Genomic DNA, 20,192 nt, shown 5'->3' on the forward strand with positions numbered 1-20,192 from the left:
TTTTCTCTGAACTTTCTTCAACTTTGTTATATTCTTTGGGAATGCAGAGACCAGAGAAACAACTGAAGTCAAGGTGAAGGTTGATTTACACAGTAGCATGTTTTCTGTTCTGTCCTCTACTCATTCTCTAGTATTTATGAGCACTAAGGTGTGTTTTTTTAAGCATTCTAAGTAAGGAGCTGGGGGCTATGAAGTGTTCTTAGTATACTGACTAAATTAGAGCATAGGAGCTTGCTGATATTACTGACAAAAATAATGATCAACAGATCTCACAATTTTATTTCCAAACTTTTTTGCCTCAGTCTTCACTGGCAAATCCTCTTCCCAAACCTCTCAAAGTGGATGGGCTTCAAGACCAAAGTCCTTTACACTGTCAGAGAAATTCAGGCTCATGACCACCTGAACACATATATAAATTTATGGGACCTGCTGAGCTGCACCCCAGGGTCCTGAGGGAATTTGCTGATATTGTTGCCAAGCCACTGTCCATGATAGTTGAAAAGTCATGGCATCCTGGCAAAGTCCCAGGTGACTGGAAAAGGGGAAACATTTTACCTATGTTTAAAAAGGGTAGAAAGGAGGATCTTTGGAACAAATAAGTTGTCAGTGTCACCTCTGTGCCTGGGAAAACAATGGAACAGAATCCTCCTAGAAGCTGTTTTGAGGCACATGGAGGACAGGGAGGCAGCGTAGCTTCACCATGGGCAAGTCCTCTAATCAAACTAGTGCCCTGCTACGATGGAATAGATACATCAATCAACAAAGGGTCATCTCTTTGGACTTCAGCAAAGCCTTGGGTATGGTCCCCCACAACATCCTTCTGTCTAAAGTGAACAAAAATGGATTCTATGGGTGAACAGTTCCATAGATGATGAATTGGACATTTGTGTCCAGAGGGTAATGTTCTGGACAGTTCAGTGTTCTGACAGACATGATGGAAAAGTGGTTTCCCTGGGGTGTCCATATTGGGAGCAGTATTATTTAGTGTTTTTATCAACAGTATAAACTGAGGCATTGAGTGCATGTTCAGCCACTTTGAAGACTACAAGAAGCCAAGTGCTGTATTGACACTCCAGAGAGATGGGATGTCATTCATAGAGACCTGGAAAAACCTGAGAAATGGCCTATAAGAACCTCATTAAATTGAACAAGGCCAAGTGCAAGGTGCTGTACCTGGCTCAGGGCAACCCCTGGGATCAATAGAGCCTGGAAGATGAATGGATCAAGAGCAGACCTGCCAAGGACCTGAACATGCTGCTGGATGAGAGGCTGGACATGACCCAGCAATGTGCACTTGCAGCCCTGAAGGCCAGTTGTTTCCAGGGCTATATCCAAAGTAATGTAGTCAGTAGGGCTAGGGAAGGGATTTTGTCCCTCTGCTCTGCCCTTGTGAGATCCCATAAGGAGTGCTGCATCCAGATCTGGGGGGCCCAGCACAGGAAGAACATAGACCTGTTACAGAAAGTCCAGAGGAGAGCCCATGAAGACGATTAGATAGATGGAGCACCCCTCCTATGAAACAAAAGCTGAGAGAATTCAGCTGGTTCAGCATGGAAAAGAGATTTGTCCTGGCTGACTGTTCAATCCAGCTAGCACAGACTATATTCCAACCAGGATATATCTCATACAAAAAGTCATAACTATTCAACAGAATCCCTTCAAGTTCAATCTCCTTATTACTACCCATCTTGTCACCTAAATCTTTCTTTCATAATCCCTCACTCTCCTCTCTAACCACTTTACACGGCTCTCTGTCTTTCTTTTATGTTTTCAGAAAATTTCATTTTCTGAAAAGGTATTAAAAATGTCTATACTGACCCAGGATCCAGACCAAAAATAGTATACATATTGGTATCTATGACACAAAGCAAGTAAGAACATTAGAAGGAAACACACAATACAACAAACATCAATGCTAGAAACACTTTAGTATTCACGATGTTTGTTCTGATAGACTTAGAAGGTTTGATCACCATGGTTGTCAGGGGACTTTTACTGTTTGTTTTTTTTTTTTTTAATATGAATGGTACTGAAATTTCACATAATGAAAATCTAAGAAATTAATAACTGAGAATCTCTTTGGTAGTAGTTAGCAATTTCGCACATTAACAAATTCCATAGAATAATATTCACTAGCATGCAAGGTTTATTGCCTCAGCTGCATTTAAGTGAAAACACTTTGTTGAACAGAGATGTATGTTTAATAATTTCCAGGTGCTTGTGAATGGGGAAAAAGAAATGAAATTCTTTCAGCTTTCTCATACTGCTACTGATACAGTACACAAATAAAGCAGTCAATGTTTTAAAGTATAAAGAGATCCATTGACTAGAACTAAAGTGGAGAAAGTGTAACTGGGAATTAAAAAGGTAGTTCAGAAAATTTCATTGCTTACTTGAAATAGCATTCATTAAAAGATTAACTTTTCATTAAATAGACTTGACTCCTTATTTACTGGGGGATATTTGAAAAAGGTACTTTTACTCCTGAAATTAGATAGTCTTAGATTTAATTCTGAAGAGTAATATGAATAAGGTCCTCAAGCTTATCTACGCTGGGAATGAGTAAAAAATGTAGCACTTCATTTTACACTATGAAATAACTTCTGGTATAACATCTTGCACAGATCACTTCCATATTCATATTCCAAAGCAGAATTTTGGATTTATTTTTTTTTTATTGGAAAAGAATAACTTTCCTATCTTTAGGCAGGAGGTTATCCAATCCAGCATACTATTTAGTCTTCATGAACATGGTGTGATTAGTTTTTACAAATAATAGACCAGGGGGAAACATTTAAACAGCAAAATAGCTATATTTCACGTATTTTATGCCTCATCATAAATCTATGCAATTCTTTACTTTAAAATTAAAATTAAAACTACATAACTGCTTCATCTTTAAAACCTCAAGGACATGATGATATACTTTCACTTACAAATGCAAGTACTGTCAGTAACTATATAACAAACAATACCCAGTTTAGGTTAAAGAGAAGAAAGAGAAACAGAAAGAAAAGATATTTCTGCATAATTATTCATGCCATTTAATTAGAAAGTACATGGGAAAATTTGAGTGTGAGGGTAGACAAAAAAAAATCACATTCAGTGTGGGAATCCAGGACATCCCTCTGGGTGCCCTGGATGGTTTGAGACCCTGGCAGGGGGCTCAAAGCCTTGGCACAGTGCCCAAAACCCCTGTGCCTTGGAGTTCTCTCCCTGGGAAAAATTACTACCCTTACATGAAGAATTACAAGTCACAAAAAATAAGTAGAGTGTAAGTTAGATTATTATAGAGTGAAAAAGTAGGTTTTTAAGATTGTTTATTATAAGAGTCTGCGGTCAAGATGGAGGAATCTGGGCGTGTTCTGTCCTTCTTCCTCCTTCTTCCTAGTATCCATCTTTTAGGTGATGGTGGCACTTTTACATAGGTTTAGAGTAGAACTAGACTGTACAATATAAGTGATAGGCATTGGAAGATAATTGTAAATAATATTTATGTAGTTTTTAGTATAAAAATAGTGCCATCCCAGGGGCATGCAGTGTGCCTGGGCTGAACTAGGTGGAAGGACTGCGGGTAGTCCGGGAAGGAACTTTCAGATTAGATAAAATAAACCACCTCTGGAAACAACAGAAGACGTCCCTGACTCTTTCTCCGGTGCTCGGGCTGAGACACAGAGACTCTAAAACATACACAGGTGGTTGGCTCAGATTCAACAGAGACACCACCAGCCAGAATTCAGTTACTTCCTTATCTAGTTCTTTTCATCTGCCTGTTGTTTTCTTATAAAAATTATTTCTTTTCTTGTGTACATATCCCTTAATATTAAAAAACCACTCCTCCGAAATGTAAAATTACCTCCGAGAACAAAAAAAACAAAAAATGTTGAAAAAGATGAGTGAGGGAAGAGAAAGAGAAAGAAATGGGAGTAAATCTTCCAGTAGAAATAAATCCAATGCGTCTGAAGTCAGTAACACTATTAATTTTAGCATTTAAAATCTACTTTCTAAAGTTAGAAAATATCAGGTTTGTTTTCTTTAATGTACAGTAACCCTTATGGTAGTCAAAACCATTTATAAACTAACTTGAATGGTTTATTGCATTCAATTACTACTAATTAATTACACTAATTAATAAGAAATAATTTTCACAGCTGAAAAATATAAATGATTTAGTAAAAAAACCAAGCATATTATGAGAACATTTGCATGTCAAAAATTTTCTAAGAGGAAATAAAATTTTCCCACATTTAATCTCACCATTAAATATTCTGAATGTAAACAAGTGTTTTATTCCAGGTTTTTCTTTCACTAGTTTTAGCATCCTGACATTAACAGATTATCAGTGCAATATATTACACTGTTTCCTGGCTAAGAAGCATACAGATGTATAGGCCAAAAATATTAATGTTTTGACCTAATCAAAATGAAGTATTTAGAAGGTCCTATACACTCGATTTTATAGTTTCAATAAGACATTTTCCTAGGTTTTTCTATTTGTTTGAAATAGTAAATGAAACAGAAAGATATTAAAATTTTAGAATGCTCCTAAAATATCATATTTTCTGTATGGTAAGTACAAAATTAAGAAGATGCATCCATTAATCATTAAAAATGGAAAGGACAGCTCTTTACTGCATCATTTAATGCTTATTCCAGAAGTAAATTACAATCTATAAAATTAAATATTAGCACAGATTACCATGACTTAATATTTAATGTTAGTTCTATTGATTTTTTAAAAATGAAATGCAATCTTGAAGTAAAAAAATTGACTTGAAATGTTAAAATTAAATCTCTCTGGATCCATACAAAGTATCAGAATTAACTGCTAATAGTGGTGATATTAAAACCTACCACTGGGGAAATTCTAAAAGTAAGTTCTTTAAATTTGGAGACAGTCAACAAAATGCAGCATTTTTTCTCTCCTACAACTTATCTTCAATGAAGTCAATGTCATTTCATGCACTGTAATTGTGTGGGTGTATAACTGTGAATAAAAGACATCTCAAGTGTGCAAAGGTGAAAAATACTCTGTTTTGAAAATTTATGTCAGTATGAGATGAATTGGAGCTGAAAGACCTGGGAGTATGAAAATCCACTGAAAACATTTACTTATATGACAATGTATGCAATTTGAGAAGCTCTGGTAATTTCACGCTATGAAGAAAGGATCCCTTTCTCCTCCATCCATTGCAAAATCAGGTAGCCAATGTGATGCTTTGACAAAAGAAGTTCAAGGTCTTAAAAGTCACAGTTTCACAATTCTGATAACTAAGTATGTGTCTTAAAAAAAAGAAAAAGGTGATGCAGTACCTTTCTTTCTCCTAGGAAATCTCAAAGTCTTGAATGTTCTGATATTAAAAAATAAATATTTTCATAAGTGATTTATAAATGCAAACTCAAAAACCTACATCAGTGTGTCTGTAGTTGCACTAGGCATACAGACTACTAGACTAAATGGAAATCTAGTCATTGTAGTCAGAGGAATGTAGTGTTTTAGTTTTAAAGCACACATCTAAGATAGGATGTAACAGGTGCTGTTTCTTCCTTCCCATTTCCTATTTTCTATGCCAGAATGGCATAGTGTCCTGGTTCTCGCTAGGATAAAATGAATTTTCATCCTAGTTGCTGTTACAGTGCCATGTTTTGGATTTAGGATGAGAATAGCACACTGATGTTTTAGTTCTTGCTGAGCAGCGTTAACCATGAGTGAAGGAGTTTTCAGCTTCTCATGCTGCTCTACCAGCAAGGAGGCTGAGGGTGCACAAGGAGCTGAAAAGGAACATAGCTGGGAGAGCTGACCCCAACTGACCAAAGGAATATTCCATACAATACAGTATCATGCTGAGCAGGGGATGGGGCAACTTCTCTGGGAGGTAGCAACTGCTGCTCAGGGACTGGAAGGAAATTGGTTGGCAGGTGGTGAGTTGCTTTGTGCATCACTAGTTTTGTATATTCTTTTATCATTATTACTACTTTCCCATCCTTTTCCGTGGTGTTAAATTGGCTTTATCTCAATCCATGGATTTTACCTTTTTTCTGACTCTCCACTGTTTTACTGGGAGCAAAGTCTGCTTAGTGTTTAGGTGTCTGACATGCTAAGCACACCATGTGATCTCCTGTAAGTTCTAACTTTGCAGAACCATGCAAATGTCTGTTCTACTCTAGAGCACCTCTACCCAGTATGTACCTTGAGGTCAGCTGAATCACTCTGCAGCCCACACTGGCAGGATTACAAGGTATGGGGAAAGCTCAGTTACCCACACGTAATTTGAATTGGAGAAATTTTGTAACTACATTAACATACACCTTGATTTGTCTGCCCAAAGAACTTCTGCACTTCTGTCACATAAATACATTGGGTATCTTGGGTGATTTAGGTGATGCATCAGTGCACATATGTATACAGGTACAGTCCTTCACAGCTCTCCAACTTTAATGGGTATGCAGATACCTATAGGTGTCTAAGCAAAAATCTTACCTATGTCTCTGCTACAGCTGCTAGTCTTTCAGCAGTAGTACAGTGTACTGTTTGTTGCAATAGCTTTTGAGATAAGAAAGGAATGACAAAATCTGACTAAATTGCCTAATGTTGGTTAAAAAGTGATAAAGACAGTTTTCCCCTTCTGGCAACTCTAGCCATGATGTTGTAAGGCAGCTTAGTACTATTGTTCTTTACCTGATTGGCAATTGCTTTATATTCTTTCTGAAAGCAAAACCAAGAAAAAAAATTTAAAAAAGCTAACTCCATAAATAATTTATGAATGAAGATACATTTCTATTCATAAACAAAATGACAGAAAAAGAAAGTAACAATAGAAAATCAAGCAGAGCAAGAAGATATCTTTTTCAACATCTTTTTATCCATATTTAATCCCATATTCAAGGTGCTCACATTTTTCCAACCTCAGCTCCACATAGTTGGCTGTCAAGTATGAAGGGGAGTAACCATTTACATGCTTCTAAATATGAGCAGGACAACTACATTTTATTCTATTCTGAAATGCTATATATATATTTCATAGCTTCCTTTGTATTTTCCTCTAAGCAAAGATTTTTAATGGATGGCAAATGTGTTTGTGCACTCAATTTACATATTTGATACTATTTTGCTCAAATTGGAAGCCTGAGTTTGCACACAGCTTAAACAGAGATAAACAAACAAGAGAAGTAAACAAAATCAGTTAAAAAATGGATTTCACAAGTGAAATTATTAACAATTGTAGGGCTGCTGCTGAATCCTTCCAGAGTTTTAAGAGAGGACAAAGGTAGAGAGTGAGAGGAAAAGGATGCTGGATCTAAAAGGATAGCAAAGTTATAGATGCTTAAAGTAATGTCTAACTATGAAAAAATGATTTTTATTTTTTTTTTCTGAAAGCCTTTTCTGAATCTGAGTATACTTGATATAAAGAAGATTGAAGTTTGTGTATATCAGCCAGTAAGACCAGATGCCATGAAGCTAACTTAATCCCTTCTGTCCACTTAGATAATATTATGGATTCATACATAAATAATAGAGTGCAAAAAGTAACCAAAAGAAAGCAGCAACCAAAAGGAACTGCAAATGGAAGGAGTAAAAAAGCGCAACTAATTTTAGAAACAGCAAAAGAGGATTATCGGTGCCAAGAAACAGTGAAGCAGCTGTTTCAAGAAGATCCAAAGCAGCTTTTGTTCTACTTCAGCCAACAGTTTCTGACTCAAAGGGACTTTTAACAAAGCAACAAGAAGAGAAAGCATCAAGGAAAGGAACTCTCAGTGAATAGAAAGAAGTGCTGAAACACAGATGACCAGAGAAGCAAGAGTAAGTGGGTTATGACACACAATCTAGGTAGGGAAACATTTTGATTCTCCTTTAATCGATATTTCTCTTCTAATCACATTGGTTGTTGTTTACAATGTCTTTTAAGTATTGTATAAATTAATATCTTTCATGAGTAAAATTGCCTATCAAAAGAACATAATACACATAATTTGCAACTGTACTTCAGTGTAGCTGAGATCTTCCCACAGTTTCATGTAACTCATCAGATTTCATTTTTTCTGTATAAGTCAGTTTAAAAAAAAATTTAAAGACCTTAAAGGCCCATACTTATTTACAAGATCTTAAACAGAAAATTAGGAAAATACATTTAATTACATTAAAAGTGTCTTTACAAAAAATTATGTAATACCCTAGGTTTTCTTTCTCTTTTTTTTTCTTTTTTTTTTTTCTTTTTTTTTTTTTTTTGTTGCTGTGGGATTGTTTTATTCCCATAGGCAACTCTATTTTGACTTTGCAGTGCATCACTTTTGGTCTTCTTTCCAAATGTCTAGGCCACAATAGCTTTAGATATTACACTGAAGCTCAGCCATGTGAGGCTGCCTTATAAAAGAGAATCTTAAAAAAACAGTTTTCATAAACATAAGAGAACAGAAGAGAATAGACTGCAATTAGTATAAATGCCAGGGATTTGGTAGAAGAGGGCTATAGGGTGAACATATCACCTCTCTTTTCAGCAGGCAGAGCTGTCCCATGCTGGTCACAACTGGTCACATCTGGCTCCACAAAAGACCAACCATAGGACACAACTGAGTCCATCAGTACAATTTGTGACATTTTTATGAAGATGTATTTAAGATAAGACAATAAACACTGAGGAAAAGGAACAAGGTCAGAGAATGCATGCTCCATTCCAGAGCTAGTAATACCCTTAAAGGGATTGCAGCCCATGGATAACCCACACTGGAGCAGATTCTTCCCCTAAGAGACTATGGCCCATGGTCAACGCACATCAAGGCAGAATTAATGAGCAAGAGGGAAGAAATGGCAGAAGAAAGGAATGAGAAATGAGGAATAGCAGAAATCAATTCCTACACTTTGACCTGAACTGCCTGCACTGGGTATCACATCACCAAAGAGAAAAAGAGCAATCTGTGGTGGAACGGAGGAAAGGGGAGTGTTTGGAATGAAGTTAAGCTTTCAAGAAGGAGAATAAGGGTCTTCATAATTTCTTTACTACTTGTCTTTGTTTTTCAACATAATTATGAAAGGTTTTGTAATAAGGTTATTTTGTCCAGTACAGTAGTTAATGAGTGATTTTCCACATCTTCATGTCAACCATGAAACTTTTGACTCTTGTTCTTCCTATTTTCTGCCCTATTGTACGCTGAGGATGGAGTGAGTGAGTGGTGGTGAGAGGGCTTCATTGCTACTTAGGGTTAAACCACAACCCAAATGCACTAACAAAATGTGCACTAGTTCAAACAAAAGCAGTAAACCAAGGGAGTGATTAGCTGAAAAGGGTACTGCAGTGCCACGCAGTGACAGTCTAAAATTATGCAATGTTCTGAAGTTCAGAATTTGAATGAAGTCCAGGTCCTTTAAGATATGTAATTGGCTAAAGAAAATTAAACCAGAGGAAGTACTAAGAAATTAGTAGTTCTGGTTATAGTGGTACTATGTAGTAAATACCACGTTTCAGGAAGGGAACTCAGAAAGAAGTCAATTAAGCAGGGGAAGGACTGACATTTTGTCAGTTACTACTGTGTAGTACTCTGACAAAACAAGCTATTTAAAGAATTAACAGATTGCCTCTCCAAAGTAATGTAAAAATAAAATCTTGAATATAAAAAAAAATAAAATAAAAAAAGCCCAACACTTGTACTACATGGTGCTTTGCAATACATCAAAAAAATTTATTAGTTTTCTGGTTTTTGGATCACTCAAGTCAGAAAATAACTGAGGTTAAAGTTTGAAAATTTTCATTACAAAAAGGCTTACATTTATCTCTAACGGAAAAATTTAAAGTTACGGTTCTCAAAAAACTGAAATATTTTGTGCTATGCATTTAATGTGCATTTTCTAAATGTAGGAAGGTTTTTCTTAATATATCCCATCTCTAGAAGTGTTCATGGCAGAGTTTGAGCAAACTGGTCTAGTGAAACTTTCCCTGTACATGACACAGGGGTTGCAACTAGATGATCTTTAAGGTCCCATCCAACCTAAACCATTCTATGATTCCATTATAGTTATCTGATTTCCTTACACTTCAGAAACTACACATCCTCTATTATCTGATCATGCGTTTTTCTATTTTCTACTATCAAGGTTATATTTATTGATCATATAGGCTTGAGTATGCACATTTAAGTCCTTTATATACTGAATTATTTTTTTACTGCCTACATTTTATTTTAGAGTTACAAAAGATATTTTCTTCTTTTTAAGGACGGTGGGATGCTGCAGCATCTGACAACTTAGCATTTAGTCCACTTTAACAAACTTTCAGCAATACAACATTAAAAATTAAATGAACAAACCAAAATAGTAAAAACACCATTATTTAATCACTACATTCTTAGACAGTAAAGAGAAATAGAAGACACACAACATATTCAAATCTCCCACACCTACCAACTCATATGTTTTATGGGTCTTGGATAAAACACATTTTTAAAAATAAACATAAGCCTGTTCTCTTTCATTAGCTACTACCTCACATTTTTGGCAGGAATGTATGTATGTTAACCTTGAGACATGGTTTGTTCTTTTTTTCTCACTAGTTCAGAAGAAACAGCAATCCAAAACACTTCACCTAAATCACCAAAATACTTATCACATGGTTTCTCTGTTGCGGGGTAGATTTATTAGAGACAATGCTAACTTTCTATCTTTTTACAGTCCCATAAGTTAGTAACTTCTCCATCAAGAGTGTGGTTTATCATATGTGGTATGAAAGATACCATGCAAAAAAAGAGTCAGCGTTTTTCATAAACCATTATAGCAGCCCTGAAGCTAATTAAGAAAGCTTCTTTCATATAAATTCATTCAGAATACACATTCCAGAACATCTATGAACTCAGGAAGTCCAAATAAGGATATACAATACCTGCTGAAAATAGTAATCAGTTTTTTTCTGTTCTTGTATAGAATATACTATCTGAGGCAATCACATAGAGTCGTAAAATTTGATATGTTCAAAGTTCAAATTAAAACATTGGTCATAGGCTTTTGCTAATTGCAGTTTTTGCATTACTTGACTTATTTGATCAGATTCTGCAAAACTTTATCTAACTATTCTCTTCCTATGTTAGATTTTCTAGAAGAAACCGTAAAAGAAATTCCTGAACTAGATTTTAATAGGAATGCCATGATTTTTTTTTCATCAGATAAATGGAAAAAGAACAAAAACACAAAAAAGGGGTTACTGTTCCCTGAAGATCCATTGATCCACTGTGGATATTAAAAACGATTATTTGCAGTATTACCATACACTACTGACATTTAGCTTTCATTAGCACTTCATCATTAGAATGACCTTGTTTCAAACAGTGACATTCTCAAAATTATGCTTCAGACACTTTCACTCTTACTCAAAATAAATGCTTGTTCATAAAAACAGTGAGTAAGAATCTTTCTGGTTAATTAAACCCCTAATAATGCAAAACATTCCAAAACATAACAAAAAGTAATAGTGATTAAATGCTACTTTAGTAAATACAAACTTACTCACTGCTTTACAAATATGACTTATACAACTATGGAGTAAATTCCATACTTTAATGATAAAGACATTCTCTCTGCTACTGTTTCACAGTATTTTTCAGAACATTAGGACCATTTTAAAAGTTAAGTACTTGCACAGGTTGGAGTGAAGCAGGTATCTCCTGTAATTTTTTTTGGTAACTGAATTTAGATATACTAGATAATACTGCCCATATTGTAACAGACTGTAATTTGATATAGTAGGCAGAAAAATAAAAACAAACTATACTCTTATGAGGTATTTTTGGTTTTTTTAAGTGGCCCTTCCCATTTCTTACAACTTCAGGCACTTTTTTTTCTAATAAATATAGCCACAATTAAAATTTATTTCTTTAAATGTACCTTGGTAGTGGGCACTAAATCCACGATATCGGTGATTGCTGTCTGTTACAAAATGTAGTCTGAGCCAGTTTTTGTTGCTTATAACTGGAGGAGGTATATTCATTCCAGAGAGCCTGGATTAAAACAAATAAATAAAAAATATTAATAAAATATTTCAAAATTATCAGGAAAACTTTTCTAGTCAAACTAGTATTCATTGACATGCCCTCTGTGGAACTTTTTATTTATTGGTTAGTACCATTTTAACAAGCATGAACAAACAAAATTGTACACTATACCCAGCCAAGTGATGGGATACAAATCAGTGCTAAGCCAGACACTACACAACCATGTTATTGGTCAGGCACAGCACTGTAAAGATGGAAGTACATGACACTCAGACTAGAAAGAACTTGTGTCTACACAGGTCAGATAATGGGCTAGACAGAGCATTGCTCTGGGCACCAGGGAAAGGTTCATACCTTGTGATTTTTACATTCAAGGGATGGAAGAAGAGAACTTAAGTTATGCAAATCACTATTGAAAATGATAAAACAGACATCTACTTTTCAAAAGTAAGTAATTTACCCTATTTAGGGTATAAAGATAAAAGAAATATTCCATTACTTGTGTGGATTTGAAAATTAGCTATTAGATGTACAAGAAAAGTAGGGAATTCTAGTGAATTGATCCCAGCTAGCAGTCAAGCACCACATAGCTGCTCACTCTCTCCCTTCCCTGTCCCAAACAATGGTAAGGGGAGAGAACTGGAAGAGCAAAAGCAAGAAGGACTCTTTAAAAGATAGTTTAGTAAGTGAAGAGTTGAAAAAAAAAGTAGTGATAGAAAAGCAATCATTTACCACATTCTACAAGCAGATCAATCAAAATAGTCTCCAATGATTAGCAGCTGTCACTCTACTTTTTTTTATTGCTGACCATGAAGTTATATGTTATGAAATATTCTTTTATTCAATTTGGTTCTGTTGTTTTGGTTGTTTTTACCTTCCCAGTATCCTGCCTATGCCAGGTCTACGCACTATGGGGACTGAGGAGGGGGGAAAGAAAGTCATGATGTTGTGCAGGTACACCTCAGAAGTAGCCAGTACATTGTTATGCTATCAACTGTGGTTTAGTCACAAATCCAAACTACAATAACTTATGGGCTTCAAGGAAAAAAAATTAACTATGAGCCATTTGACCCAGCACACAAAATTACCTGGATTTTTTATTGTTTTGTTTTCTGTTTGTTTTTTAGCATAATGACATTGCTCCAATTATAGTAGTCTTTCATCTTGCCTGGTTCATTAGGAAAGTCTGAATTTAAGCTCTTTTTTGTTTGGGGGTTTTTGTGGGGTTTTTCTTTTGTTATTTTTATTTTCAAATGAGATGTCATGTTATAAAGAAGGAGAATAAAGTTTAGATAGAAAATTCTTCCATCAAGCCAGTAATTCAATACATATTTCTTACCAAAAAACAGAAAAATAAGTCACTTCTTCAGAATATCACAATATTAACCAATGCCCTTCCATTTATAAACAGAATTCTTCCTGTAGTTAAAATAAAATACTAGGCAACAAGTATGCCATTTTATGTTCAGACATCAAGGATTCCTATTCGGACCAATTTTTTAAGTGAAATAAAATCCCAAACCTTACTTAAATAAATAACTAATAAGTTGTATAAGTACTATTTTATAAGGAAGACTTTTGAAATAATAACAGTTTAGAGGTAGCATTTTTTCATCTTTTCCCACCCACTCCACCTCTAAACAAAACAGGTTTAAGATAACTTTCCAAATTACTAAAACTTTACCAGCACCCTTGTTCCCTCTGGGACTCATAAATGACAAAATGCTTGACTAACACCACAGGCTATTAAAACTCTTTCACATACTTGCAAAAGAATGTTTTTATACTGTGGAAACACACCAGCTCCCACAATTCATTTCAGTTGAACAACACAGAGAATCTAAGTTTTTAAGCCTATAAAATTTACTTCAAATTCTAGATTCGAAGAAATTCAGATGATGAAGTTAACCAAAAACCCAACTGAACAAAGAAAAATATAGTGCTATTAGATTGCAACAGGATGTGGTGAATGCACATTAATCTGTACCAATTAGAGTCAGAACTGTACTAGAATATGTATAAAGTGTAAGAGGTAGAATCCCACACCTTTCAATTAGAAAACACCAAATATTTCTGCATTTTCATTGTGACTTTTATAATGAAACACACTTTCTAACAGCCATAAAGTGGTTTTAGTTGCTACAAATTTCTTGCTACAGATGTAAGAAGTACACTTTGAGACTTATATTTTGGAAGGTGGAGGTTAGTTATCCTTTTTGGTACAGTTATTTCTCTCTATAATGATATTACCCAACGATGCAAGAGGAAATAGTTATTTTTATTGAAATTCTCACTCTATAAATAATTATTAGGCAGTATAGAAATTGAGGAAACAACCTTTCACTGCTTGCATATTTTAGAATAAGCCTATTATTGGAGAACGTCTTTCTAAAAAATTGAAATAAAATAAGGCTGTAAAACACATTTCCTAACACACATTTTGACTCATATGTATTCTGCCTATGAGAGGGTTTCTCTTCAATAATCGCAAAACCTTGTGAAAAATAAATTCCAAATTTATTGTCCAAGGGATGATAAAATATTGCCCTAGAACTTTAAATATGTTCACAGTGAAAGACTAATTTTGTTTGTAAAATAGTTAAAAATCGAGTTTACCTATCAAATCAGGTATTTATTAATATAGGTGTACTTTATACATCTATCCTTACATCTATGCTGACTTCTAATTGAATCCACAGCTCCTACAATCTGACTTTTACAGTTCATAGGTTCTATGGGAGTCTTCCCAGAAAGTAGATTTGCAAACTGACAAAATGTATTCTGTTGATATAACTGTCCCTTTTCTCATGTGAATTTATTTTCACAGCAAATTATAAAGCTGTTCACCAATACAATAATACATTGGCAGCCCAACCTACTTCTGTGTCAGCTACTATTCCAAACATAGCTATGCTGCATCATCTACAATATTTTCCTAAAATTCAAAGTAAAACACCATGTCTTCCATAAAGGAAACACAGCTGTCTCATGTTCTTTTATAATTCAAAAGATGTAGCTCCCTCTCAAGCTGCACAGAATTCCACATAGTAAATTTCAGTCAACAGAGAGTAGGCTTCCCTTCTGCAGCTGTCTTTCATCAACTCTTAGAAATGTTCATGGAGAATCTTGGCTGTGAACCAGAGATTTAAAGTACCTTACTACTACGTGTAGTCAACAGCATTGGCTGTTATCTACTGCAAAATGTATTTGAAAAAAGAAGTGCTTATTGAAACAGTGCACCTTTGTTGCTAAGGGATTAGTAGTAGTGTAAAACTGTGCATGAAGATATGTCAGTGAAGTTCCATCAATGCACTTAATTTGTGTGTAAACCACAGTTTACAAAAGAAATAAGGGACTAACATTTTTGAGAATCAAAATTTCATTCTTCTTGCACTTCATCACAACATGCCTCCATTCCCTTCTTATACACACTATTTCAGTAGTAATTAAAAAAAAAAAAATCACCTGCTTTAAGCTAATTCTGATCCAGTGAAGTCAACCGGTATTTTATTTGCCCTCAAAATTCTAACACATAATTCCCACCTTATGTTGCTAAGTAGAATTCAGGGTTGGTATGTCTTCTTTTTTTAAGAGCACAGTGCACATGCTTTTTAATTCCAGAAAAGGAACAATATACATTTACTTTAACATTTGAAATGCACACTCTCAGATAGCTATAATCTTGACAAATAATTTAAACATTCCTGTCTTGTTCATGTACCAGACTAGTTTTAATTTCTAAAAGTCATCTAAAACTACAGTTCTTACAAACATTGACAAACAACTGTCAATGCACTGATTGTTATGATGCAATGCAGCCCTTTATTTAGGCAGTCAATATGTCCAAAATATTCCAAAGAGAAAAAAGTTTTGCTTTTAAAAAAATATACAGCAAAGTTTCCCCAAAACTTCTTAATTAAGCATCTAAGCATGGCTAAGGGCATAGATAAATTTCATATATATATATGAACTACAAAATCCTAAGTGCTTGTTCTGATGCAAACTGCAGCTGTTTGGATTCTTTCTCATTAGTTTTATTTATATGTTGAAATAAAACTACTGTATTAAAAGTTTTGATTTAAAAAGGGCAAATTATCACACATTTTAATAAGGCCTATGCATGTTCATATATGAGCTACTGGGGCTTAATACTTACGCAGCATAATACCCTAAAAAAGAGAGCAACCACCTGTACCTTGAAAGGACAGGAAAGACATACCCAACAGAACCTGATCAATGACCTATCTGGTTTGGTTGAATTATGCTTAAATTAGGCAGTACTTGTATTAAACATAAACTTGAAGCAGCAACCACTTACAGCCAATTACGTCTCCTGTATTTGCATACAACATATGCTCACTAGCAAAGATTTCCGGGATCCTTTCCTTTGTTCAGGACTGCCTTGATCCCATAAAGTAACACCTCAGGTAGTAAGCTTCATAATAAATATCTTTTGCAAAGGATCTCCCCCATAATGCAGATTTAAAGGCAAAAAGATTAAAACTCAGATCTCTCATTTAATAAATCCAGATCTGTATAGAAACATCCGGTTGTACACTAGAGGAGCAAAGCTGATGCCAACTCAATACTTAATATTTTACTTGATTTGAAAGATCCTGAAGGACTTCATTATTAAGTTAACATATCCCTCCTGTTCCATCAACTCAGATTGTATGATTTTTACACTGAAGTTCAGACACTAACCTAACTTACTTCTTTGGTCAAGCACTAAAGAGTAAGTATTTTGTAGGACTAGGCATATCAATATTTTTTTATGTTTCCAATTTCACTGATGAGTTTAATGGGTCTTAATGGCATTCATTATAGATGTGAGTGGCTGTTGCATGACAGATTTTGTTACTGGCTTTTTTTTTTTTCCTGGAAATGTTCTATCGAAATTATATTAAATCATTTCAGAGCAAGGACACTGCTCTGACCTATATTGTCAAATATCAAAAAAAGCTTCACCAACTTCTTACAGTTCTTACAAAATCTATTGCTGTCTGGAACTGATAACTCAGGATTTAATTTTTTTTTAAGATATCACATAAATATTAAATGTTAATAGGCATTTTCAGTTATCTTTGGATAACAACAAAGGTCAACAAAAAGGATAATTGCCTGTAAATTTTGCTTCTTGAAGTATTTCCAACATAAAACAAGTATTTTAAGAGCCGTGATTTCCCTAGAATTTTAATAGTAGTTTAAATTTATGCAGTACTAACATTTATAATATTTGTATGTCTGCATTTCAGAAAAAGACTAAATATGACATCTCAGTTTTTCATTTAATTGTATGTGTGAAACTCAAACTGCTGGTGGGTTGCATTGGAGTTGCTCTTGTGTACACCCAAGTCAGTACACCCAAGTCATTAATTCCCTGTATGATTAAGGAATTGTCCATCTTGTGAAATGGACCGGCTTCAGAAAAGAGAGTAATTTGAAAGGTAATTACAATATCAAAATAAGCAGTTTCCCAGATGAGACTTTAAATGATGAAAACAAAAATAACACAGGAAGCAAAAGATTGATTTGGAAATAAAAAAAGCGTATAAATAAAGAGAAGAAGACGAGGATTGAGTTATTCTTCTGCATTGCCATAATACAATGTCCAGTCACAAGGAATGACAGAACATATCATTCCAATGAGAAATTAAATGGTCATAATTCAATCTTTAAAGAGGAAAGAAGTCTCTTCCTAAAGCAAGCTCCTTCTCAACAGTAAATATTCATTAGAAAAGTAAAGGAAAAATGCTAACACTCTATTAGAATTGTGAGGGTCATATATAACCCAATTTTTAAGTGGTTGTGAAGCTATTAAAAGACCTAATTCTTATGGTGAGTCCCTGAAATATTTATAGCAGGACGGAGCATTTTGTGTATCTGAGAATGAGGACACTCACAAGTTTGATATTATATTAATTTCTGTTTCCATATCTCAGAACTGCAGACAAATTAATGAATTAATGAAAAAAAGCAGGTTTTTATTTTTAGATCGGTAAATCACCACACTTCAAATTTAGACTCATGAGCTATTTAGAAATAAACTAAGAGTTTAGATTGAAACTTCACTGCAATCACTTATTTCTGATTTATTAAAAAAAAAACAAAAAAAAAACCCAAAAAACCGAAACAGATAAACAGATAAGTAAGTGTTTGGGAAGAGATGAAGAAAAGTTCTACATTATTTAACCTTGAGAAAAAAATACGTGTTCTGTAAAGTATTTTAATAATCTATTGATTAATTTTAGAGTTATTAATCTAGATAGATAAAAATAATTCACCCTTTGACTCTTTTTGTCAAGTATATTATGATGTCTGAAAGACCAAAGAAAAAAGGACTTTGTTTTAAAAACGTCAGTGTTGAAATATATGGAAGCTTGCCTTTGAAATGCTGGACAAAAGTTGAATTTTAGACTAGAGTTACTGTAATATAAAGCAACTCCATGAGAAGCCTGCATATGATCATTAAGGACATTAATAAAGGTCCAAGTGATGATTGATGAAAATTTATAGTACTGTGGATATGAAATGTTGAAAAGTGCCAAGATTAAGAAAGAGTTAGTAAATTCAGAAGTTGATTGCTTCCTATATAGCCATATGTTCCTATGCCAAAGTTTTCCAATTAATCTCTTGGCAGAATAATAAAGTATGAGGAAAGGAGTTTTCTAAATACACAAATGTTAGCTCATGATACATATAATCTTGTATTTGTGACATAAGTAAATAACACTTAAGGTCAGCGGTGTGTCCTGACTGCCTATAGGCCTAGTATAAGCTGCTGATTTTCATATAGATGTCAGGGTCTTAGAAGGAGTCATTTTTCATAAATGTGATGCAAATACCTTATACACAAAGTGACCTTGCACTTACAACTCAATTTCCCTGAGCAGATCATAGACACGACATAAATACACATTAACTTCACTTGGGCTGCACGTGGTTAATGCATGGATCTTTCTACCACACAAGCTGTGATGAGTTGCACAAGCAGCTCCTTGGTGTGCTAATTGGTGAGACCAAACTCAGGGCAGCCAACAAAGAGCAGAGGCAGATGAGTCTGGATGCACCACTGACACGATACACCTGCACCTGGTGCAGGCTGTCCAGCTTAGGCCTCCCACAAAGGCACTGATCCTGTTGGCCCAGAAGCTATGATAAGGTGAACACCAAGAACTGTCACTGGATCTTTTTTTTTCCTGCTCATGCTAAATCAAAATGTCTCTCAAGAATCCCAAATCTGAGGGCCTTGGCTGGACAGTGGAGGACCCTGGACAGGTATAAAGATAAATGTGACTGAGTGTTTTCCATGGAGTCTTGCACATTTCTTCCACCTAATTTCACAGCTAATCTAAATAAAACTAAATTGAATATAATCTGTATGTGACCAATACTTCTTTGGGTAAGAGTCAAACTGAATAACTGGAACCATTATCTGTGAGAGGTTTATATAATTTACCTCTCTTAAAATGTCTGAACTTGCTGTTGTCTTTTCAATTCTGTAGAACAGATTCTTATTCTTGCAAGTATTGCCTGAACGGGGAAGAAGGCTTGTCCTTGATTCTTTCTGTTAAGTGTCAATAAATGAACCAAACTAAAAACTCAAAAATATTACACTTGCCCTTCGATGTTCTGCAACAGTATTTGTTACACACAAAATCTTGTTGGGATGGAAAAGAACAGCCAGCCCCATGTCCAATCAAGGCTTTAACAGACTAACAGTCTAAATATTGAAAAGTCTCATTATTACTAACAATAACTTCTTTATATATTAAAAAAAAAATTCTAGTATCTATCTCTTTTCTCATGTGTTTTGTTCAAATTTTCAGTGTCCCCCTGCATCCTGAGATCAGCATTTCATTCTTTCTCAAATTTTTATTGTGAATCATTCTGCCTTTCTTCATCTGCTCTGGTGGTGCCCCACCTGAAATATTGCATACAGCTCTGGATTGCCCAGCACAAGAAGGACATAAACTGAAGTACAGAGGGGGTCCATGAAAATGATTAGAGGGATGAAGAATGGCTGAGAGAATTGGTATTCCTCAGCCTAGAGGAGGAAAAACTCCAGGAAGATTTAACTGCTGTATTTCAGCATATGAGGGGAGCCTACAAGAAAGCTTGAAAGGAATTTTGACAAGCTCATGTAGTGATAGGACAAGGAAAATGGTATTAGTAAAGGAGAGTGGGTTTAGATAAGATATTAGAAAGAATTTTTTTAC

The 20,192-nt window shown here is 34.7% G+C and overlaps 1 protein-coding gene across 4 annotated transcripts in view; it reads right to left on the reverse strand.

Annotated features, from left to right (window-relative positions):
• Positions 1 to 20,192, reverse strand: part of LOC116996220 (CUB and sushi domain-containing protein 3) — a 617,877-nt gene that overhangs the window by 384,259 nt on the left and 213,426 nt on the right. For all 4 annotated transcript variants that reach the window (XM_033059469.2, XM_033059460.2, XM_033059450.2 and 1 more), the window contains exon 6: positions 11,867 to 11,979. In XM_033059469.2, the coding sequence (XP_032915360.1) occupies positions 11,867 to 11,979 (113 nt within the window). The remainder of the gene's footprint in view (positions 1 to 11,866; positions 11,980 to 20,192) is intronic.

This window comes from Catharus ustulatus, chromosome 1, assembly GCF_009819885.2.
Source record: "Catharus ustulatus isolate bCatUst1 chromosome 1, bCatUst1.pri.v2, whole genome shotgun sequence".
Classification (NCBI taxonomy): domain Eukaryota; kingdom Metazoa; phylum Chordata; class Aves; order Passeriformes; family Turdidae; genus Catharus; species Catharus ustulatus.